This window comes from Calidris pugnax, unplaced genomic scaffold, assembly GCF_001431845.1.
Source record: "Calidris pugnax isolate Ruff unplaced genomic scaffold, ASM143184v1 scaffold388, whole genome shotgun sequence".
In the NCBI taxonomy this organism is placed as follows: Eukaryota; Metazoa; Chordata; class Aves; order Charadriiformes; family Scolopacidae; genus Calidris; species Calidris pugnax.
The window spans coordinates 92,618-100,875 of NW_015091104.1; the positions used below are offsets into that span (position 1 = coordinate 92,618).

Below are 8,258 nucleotides of genomic sequence, written 5' to 3' on the forward strand. Positions count from 1 at the left end.
AAACAAAAAAAACCAACGAAACAAAAAATCACAACACCCCACCACATCGCACCCACCCACAAAACACCAATCTCAGGCAATAGAACATTCCCTGAAGAGCCATGTCTACACGTTTCTTAAATACTTCCAGGGATGGTGACTCTACCACCTCCCTGGGCAGGCTGTTCCAGGGCCTGAACCCCCTCTCAGTAAAGTAATTCTTCCTAATATCTAATCTAACCCTCCCCTGCCCCAACTTCAGCCCGTTTCATCTGCTCCTGTCATTATTCACTTGGGAGAAGAGGCCAACCCCCACCTCTCTACAACGTCCCTTCAGGTAGTTGTAGAGGGCAATGAGGTCTCCCCTCTGCCTCCTCTTCTTCAAACTAAACACGCCCAGTTCCCTCAGTCTTTCCTCATAGGACTTGTTCTCCAGACCCCTCACCAGCTTGGTGGCTCTCCTCTGGACACGCTCCAGCACTTCAATGTCCTTCCTGTAGTGAGGGACCCAGAACTGAACACACTCCCCGAGGCCAAGCCTCACCAGTGCCGAGTACAGAGGCACGATGACTTCCCTATTCCCGCTGGCCACACCGTTCCTGATCCAGGCCAGGATGCCGTTGGCCTTCTTGGCCACCTGGGCACACTGCTGGCTCACGTTCAGCCGGCTGTCCACCAACACTCCTAGGTCGTTTTCTGCCGGGCAGCTCTCCAGCCACTCTTCCCCAAGCCCGTAGCGTCACCTGGGGTCGGTGGGACCGAAATGCAGGACCTGGCCCTTGGCCTTATTAAACCTCATCCCATTGGCCTTGGCCCATTGATCCAGTCTGTCCAGATCCCTCTGTAGAGCCTTACGACCTTCAAGCAGATCAACACTCCCACCTAGTTTGGTGTCATCTGCAAACTTACTGAGGGTATGTTGTCTTCTACAGCATCCAGTGCTGATTCCCAGTCTTTCCAAAAATGTGATCTAGAACAATGATGCAGGGAATTCTCCTTGGATATTACACCATACTGAAACTTGCATTTACAAGCTGTGCATCTTCTCTGGTGTCGTGAGGTTGTATTTCATGCGTGAGAATCTCTTTTGTCTTCAAGGAGACAAACGCACCGTGAGTGGAGCTCGCAGCAGCAGGGCCTCTCACATTGCGCTGGTCCCGATGGGGAGACCGTCACAGCACATGGAGGAGTCGATGCCCCACATGACAGCTGACCTGAGTGTGCGCCGGCCCACACTGCACTGCTCGCATGGAGCCACACTCAGTCCTGTCTGTCCTGCACAAAGCCCCTGCCTGCAGGACACCCCCAGCCAGAGGACGGCAACGCAGGAGCCCACAAGCAGCTCTGGGTCCACACCAGCCATTTCCCACCCGTGCAGCCTTGTCTTTGTCTAAGCACGAGGGAAGAAATTCTCACGCAAATATCCTCTCTGTCTGATGAATAAAGTTGTTTTCTTGTAATCCTACAATAGCTCTAATGGCCAAGGGGGAGAATCTGCTCTGCAGGTGGGGTCTGCACGGTGCACTGTGTGTGGGTCAGAGGCCCATTCACTGCTGCATCCCTTGGGTTCTCCTCACCTGAAGGATGTAAAATTATCTATCCTACTCTCTCTTCATGATGTTAGTTATAATACATCATATTTTAAATGATACCTAACCTTCAGATTGGCTTCCCTACTGGGACCATCATGGATCAGCATCTCCTCAGCAAAACAGCTGCTCATAACAAGTAAGTTTCCCAGTGACCTTCTCTTGTTCTCACTCCTTGAAGTTTTGCTTAGCAACAAATGTGCATTCCAGTAAGACACGCAGCAGAGATCTTTCTTCCCATGTAAATATAATCATAACACCTCTTACTTTAAAATAAACAAATCTGAGATTTCTATCCAATTTGAAGCAGTGTTCCAGATTTTGAATACTTCTGAAGCTTTTCTAATCTTCCAGCATCTCTCTTGATGCTGACACCAGACCTTCAGCTCATGCTCCTCGTGAGTGTAGCAAATAAAAGCTTTTTCCTTAAACAGTGCTTATGTAGCCATGAATGGGGTGAATCACACTCACTGGTTCATCACATTGAAATTCACAAGTTCACATCAGGGCTCTGGCCTTTGATTTCTGGATACTGGCTGGAAAGAAGCAGCAGGAAGGCTGGGGGCTTTGCAGTAAAAAGATCGGTGGGTTCCTGATGGGTAACAAATTAAACATTAGCCAGCAGTGTTCCCTTAGAGCAAAGGCAGCCAACAGCATCCTCAGCTGCTTTAGGAGTGTTGCCAGCAGGTCAGAGGCAGGGATCCATCTCCTCAGCTCTGGTGAGATGCATCTGGAGTACTGCCTCCAGCTCTGGAGCCCCCAGCATCAGAAGGACATGGACCTGTTGAAGCGGGTCCAGAGGAGGCCAGAGATGCTGGGAGGGCTGGAGCCCCTCTGCTGGGAGGACAGGCTGAGAAAGTTGGGGGGGGTTCAGCCTGGAGAAGAGAAGGCGCCGAGGAGCCCTTGGAGCCCCTTCCAGTCCTTAATGAGGCTCCAGGAAAGCTGGGGAGGGACTCTGGATCACAGAGAGGAGCCATAGGATGAGGGGAAGCAGATTTACACTAAAGAGGGGAGATTTAGATTAGCTATTAGGAAGAAATTTACTCTGAGGGCAGTGAGACCAGAGAAGTTGTGGATGCTCCATTCCATAAAGTGTTCAAGGCCAGGTCGGATGGGACTTTGAGCAACCTGGTTTGGTGGGAAGTGTCCCTGCCCAGGGCAGGGGGTGGAACGAGATGAGCTTTAAGGTCCTTTCCAACTTAAACCATTCTATGAAGCAAGCTTGGTGGGTGTCAAAAGGAATTTTGCATTCCTTTGCATTACCAGATTACGCAACAAAACAAACGTTCAGCAGTTGTGGGGAAGCCAAACACAGCAGTGACAGTGCAGTGAATAGCTTTGTCCAGCAGCAAACTAGCAAAGCTGCATTTATGTCTCCTTGAACAATAAACACACGAAGACATAAACACAGGGGAGGCTGCAACAGCAGCATCAAGAGTAGCACAAACTAGGTAATTCTGTTCCAGTACCCAGCTCACATTCACCCTCTGCATTGCTCGGCAGAATTGTGTGGCTTAAAGTAAGGTCAACTCTGCTGCTTGTTCTACATCCCGCATGCCAGAGCCTATAAAGTTTACAAGCAACCACGCAAGCCTGCCTGGAAAGAAACTTTTATTTAAAAAACAAACAAAAAACCCCACAAACCCCCCACAGAAACAGCCTCCCTCCATAGCCCATGCCTGTGCCTCAGAGCAGGGCTAGGAAAGCCTTCCTCCTCCCTTGACCTCAGACGCCCTTCACCCATGGCAAGGCTGGGAAGGGGATGGAAAGTGCCAAGTGTTAAGGTGCTGAGAAACTCTTGATGTTTCCAGTCTCTCAAGTGCTGTTGGCCTGTTCCTGCTCGAAGAGGGCCATGGCTAAATGAGAGCGGGACGCGAGTCCTTCCAAGTTGCTAAGCACACAGCGGTGGTATAACTCCTCGCTAAGCCGGGGATTGCAGCTCCTAAGTGCGTATTTCTGCACTAACCCTGGCTCCACAGCCCTAAATAGGTGCAGACCGGAATAGTGGAGGAAGACATCAAACACCTCCATATTCTCCAGCACCTCGTCTCGGTCTAGGATATCAGCTGCAAGCTTGGTACGTGCTGTCATATAGTCAGAGTTATAAAAGCAGGCCTCAGCAAAGGAATGTCTGTCAAAGTGCCCATCCCTCAGGAAGTCGGTGCTGGAGGAAGCCGTCTGCTCACCACGGTACACCAACGCAGGGTTGAACTCCTGGAAATGCACTGGGAAAAACACTTGCCAATTGCTGATAGTATTCATGCGGCAGCGGTTCAGGAACTCCATGTTGATTTCTGTCCAGACGCTGGCCAAGAAGAATAGTGTATCCACAGGGTGCTTCTTTGAAACTATATCCATGAGTTTCACTTGTGATGGCACCTCAGTTTTAACACTAATCCAGGGAATTTTAACTTCTGCATAGCGTTTCTCCAGCTCTCCTACCATGGCTTTGACTCCAGCAAAAACATCCACCTGACTGACTCGCTGGGCATCATAGGGGTGGTAGATAAAAAGCAAAGTCAGCAAGGCGTTATCATGCGTGTCCAGTGTGTTCATAGCAAACATATCCAGGAAGTTTGCCACAAAATCCAGGTCCTGGACTGTCAAGGGAAGCACCAGCTGCACTCGCGTGGCCTCCGTCACATACGGCATAGGAATAATTTCCACCTTGCTTAAGGGCCGCACCAGGCTCACTCGTTTGGCCAGAACATGGCTGTGGCCCTTTTGCGTGACTGCCTCCAGCAGCAGATCCAGTGTATATTCCATGCCCCGCGTGGGGTCAAACCGCCGGTAGCCATTCAGCAACTGCCGCTTGCTGAAGCGGAGCAGAGGCTGGTAGCGACTGTTCAGTTGCTCAAGTGCTGACTCAATGATTTCACTGACATCTGCTTTGCTGGCTCCAGAGAGCTCGCACTTGGGGGAGCCATCAGGACAGGAGAAGAGGTGCTGCTCAGTGAAGTAGTCCCAGCTGATTACCTCAAAACGTGACTTTGGAAGAAATGGGGCGTTAATGCCCACAGGCCATGTCAAGCCTCCCTCACCTGCAGGGGTCAATGATGTCAGGTTCCTGATCTGCATCTGTGCAAAGAGAGAATGGATACTGATCCCGAACACTTCCTCGAAGAGGCACAGTCTGTCTCCCACCCAGCCCTGCCTCACCACCTAGAGCTGTATCTTGGTAGCGTCACACCAGTGGTTTTGGATAACACGGTGTCAGAAGTGCAATTTCTGAGACGTAGGACTATACCCTGTGTCTAGCTGGCGGTCACCTACAGAAGCAATAATCCTCCTTCACTGTCTTAAAAGAAAGGGAAAACTGTTTTGGTCAAGGAGTTTTCAAAGATATCCCTCACCACACACCTGGAGGTCCTGGATCTCCTGGTAGGTTCTGTCCAGCTGGATCCTGCTGAAGTGCTTGTGCAGCCGGTACATCAGGGTCATGTCAGAAACAGGGTGCACAGCAAGAGCTGCTTGGAACTCCTCTTCTTCCTCCTTCTCTGGCTCAGTATTTTTGGCCAGTTCATAGGTGTGATAATGCTGGCCCTGAAGTGGACAAAAGCCAGAAAGTCTAACATGGAACTCGAGTTCACCGAGAAGCCTTCCCTTACCCAGATATGCGTTTGCCCCCCCCCTTCCATGCTGACTGCAATACCCAGAGACGAAAACAGAAGAGTTGTCCCCACCCACCCTAGCCCTCAAACTACACAGAAACATAGGATAGTTTAGGTTGGAAGGAACCTTTAAAGGCCATCTAGTCCACCCTCCCCTGCAATGAGAAAGGACATCTCCAACTAGATGAGGTTGCTCACAGCCCCATCCGATCTGGCCTTGAATGTTTCCAGGGATGGGGCAGCCATTACCTCCTCCAGGCAACCTGTACCAGTGTTTCACCACCCTTACTTTAAAACATTTCTTCCTTTTATATAGGTTAAATTTTCCCTCTTTTAGTTTAAAACCACTATCCCTCATGCTACCGCAATAGGACCTGCTAAAAGTTTGTCCCCTTATAAGCCTCCTTTAAGTACTGAAAAGCTGCAAGAAGATCTCCCCAGAGCCTTCTCTTCTCCATGCTGAACTCCAACTCTCTCAGCCTGTCCTCCCAGCATCTCCAGGGCATCCTCTGGCCCCACTCCAACAGGTCCCTATCCTTCTGATGTTGGTGGCCCCAGACCTGGAGGCAGCACTGGAGGGGGGTCTCCCCAGAGCAGAGCAGAGGGGTACAATCCCCCCTCACCCTGCTGGCCATGCTGCTGGGGATGCAGCCCAGCATGCGGGGGGTTTCTGGGCTGCCAGCACACATTGCCGGCTCATGGCCAACTCTTCCATCCCCAGAACCCCCAAGTCCTCCTCAGGGCTGCTCTCCATCCCCAGCCTGTGCTGGGACCAGGAGCTGCCCTGACCCAGGTGAGGGACCCTGCACTTGGCCTTGTTGGCCCTTATGAGGTTAACACAGACCCACTTCTCCAGCCTGTCCAGGTCCCTCTGGATGGCATCCTATCCCTAAGATGTGTCACTGCACCACTCATCTCGGTGTCACCCACAAACTTGCTGAGGGTGCCCTCGATCCCAAGTCTGTGTCACTGATGAAGATACTGAACAGAACTGGTCCCAGTACAGATGCCCAAGGGACACCACTTTCCCACTTGCGTCTTGGTCATTGTGTCACCAATGTGCCCTTTATCTGACCTCCAAAACCTCTGGATCAGGACCTGCTAGTAGGCTGACAATTAAATACTGTTTGTGTTCTCTCTCCCCTGACATCTCAGCTTTGATTTTGGGCCTCCCCAGTGCTGCCTGCCACACCACATAGCCCTTTCCTTCTGTGTAACTCACAGCAGAGGCTCACAAAGAAGTCCCTTTGCTTTGCAGCACAGAACTAGTAAGACCACAGGTTCTGCCAGGCTTAGCTAACACAAAACTCAGAGAAGGGAGGTAGTACCTGGAGCTGGGAAACACAAGTGATGCCAAGGAAATCAATGATGCAACGTCCCAGCCATTCATCTGGCCGCACGCTGAGAATCTCATTGCGACAGCTGTCCAAGTGCAAGTGGAGCTTGAGCAGCAGGCTGCGGGAGATCAGGTAGCCAAAGCCACCGTGACAATAGCGGGCCTGCTCATCTCCCCCGATAAACTCCTCCGCTCGTCCCAGGTAGACATCTTGGTTAATACTTAGGTGTGTCACCAGAGCCTTGACCTGTTCGGCCTGTACATAGGTGTCATCCTGCATGATGTAGAACCAGTCATAGTCAGAACCAAAATGCTGATGGATATAGTGCATGGTCTCATACATGAGCCAAATGGGCCGCTCGTCCCCGTGGGCCACCAGCACCATGCCGTGAGGCACCTTGGCACTGCGCAACCCTGTGAAATATAGCAGGCGTGGGAAGTGGTGAGCTACCGTCTTGTTCACGGCCACTGCCAACGTATTCAGGGTAGCCTTGGAGGTCAGCACAGCCACAAACAGTCTCTCGTGGAATCCCAATTCCGTCTGTATGTAGCGAGTTCTGTAAAAGAAGGACATACCTACATGACAAAAGAGCTGGATGAGAAAATTCAGAGGATTATTGTAACTTGGGATAAGTCTTTATCTGCTCTACCAATAATGGAACAGCTAAGCCTAAAAGTAGAGCTTTAAGAGAAGACTCACTAGTAAAATCCTGCTTTGTAAAAACACTTGCTTCTTCAAGTAAACTGTAATCTCACATCATTTACTTGAGCTAGGGTACTGTGCTAGTGTATGAAAAAATTAAAAATGCAGAGCTAGCGAACTGCACGTTACATACATTATTCTTAATTGATCAAAATTTTCCCGATGAATAGACTGGTTAAAAAAGTTTTGAAGAACAATTTAACATGTTCTATTAGACATAAGCAATAAAAGAAATATTCTCTAATCTTCCTCTGTGTTTCTATTGCCTTTAATTAACTTCTTAGACACTTATCTTGCACACTTTTAAGGTAAGAATGTTAGCCATTGCCTTGAGCATTGTGCCGTTTCTACATAAGGTATTTCAAACAGGATATTCCATCTTGAACCTGTTAACTCACTGGAAGATTCAGAACCATACACATATGACTAGTAGCCTCGAAGGAAAGCTTGGCCAAAAGAGCAGATTTTACCTGAGCACTTTTTTGTAAGGCTTGTTGGGGTCTCTGTAGTACGGGACAATCCTGGGCCTGAAGTCCTCGTGGCCCGGGCCCGGCTGTCCAGCCGCCGCCTCCAGCCGCGTTCCGCCGGCACGGGCCCCGGGAGGCCCCGCCGCCCCCGGGCACTGCTCCTCGCCCCCGCCCTGGCTCCAGGAGGCGCGCAGCAGGCTCAGGCTGCAGCCCAGGGAGAGGCCCAGGACAAGCGGCAGGACGGGCCGCAGCGCGGCCAACATCGCTGCCAGGCGCATGGCAGCGGCGGGGCCGGCAGAGCGGCCTCCAGCCGCGTTGCGGTGCGGTCCTGGGCGGGGGGGGGACACGACAGCCGTAGGCCCGCTAGGCCCGAGGGGGGCTCACGGGGCCGCGAGGACGCTCCGGGGGCCGGCGACCACGGGACATCGCCGGCACAGGGCACTGGGGCGGCGGGCCCGGCGGGTCAGCGGCCGAGGGCCTCTCTCACCTGCGGGCCAGCGGCGGCCCGGAGCTCGGGACCGGGTGCGCGGGGGCAGACAGCAGCCCCCCCCCGGCCGTGGTCCCGCCGCTGCC

The 8,258-nt window shown here is 51.8% G+C and overlaps 1 protein-coding gene across 2 annotated transcripts; it reads right to left on the bottom strand.

The window, feature by feature from the left end:
- Positions 1 to 3,162: 3,162 nt before the first annotated feature.
- On the bottom strand, positions 3,163 to 8,252 carry CHPF2 (chondroitin polymerizing factor 2). Of its 2 annotated transcripts, XM_014958004.1 has the most exons (5): positions 7,689 to 8,252; positions 6,967 to 7,072; positions 6,508 to 6,789; positions 4,929 to 5,111; positions 3,163 to 4,646 (listed from the first exon to the last, which is right to left on the bottom strand). In XM_014958004.1, the coding sequence occupies exons 1-5, from the start codon at positions 7,961 to 7,963 to the stop codon at positions 3,384 to 3,386; spliced, it is 2,109 nt and encodes a 702-aa protein (XP_014813490.1). In that variant the 5' UTR covers positions 7,964 to 8,252; the 3' UTR covers positions 3,163 to 3,383. The 2 variants fall into 2 exon arrangements, with proteins under 2 accessions (XP_014813490.1, XP_014813489.1); XM_014958003.1 differs by having other exon boundaries at positions 3,384 to 4,646; positions 6,508 to 7,072; positions 7,689 to 7,963.
- Positions 8,253 to 8,258: the final 6 nt, after the last annotated feature.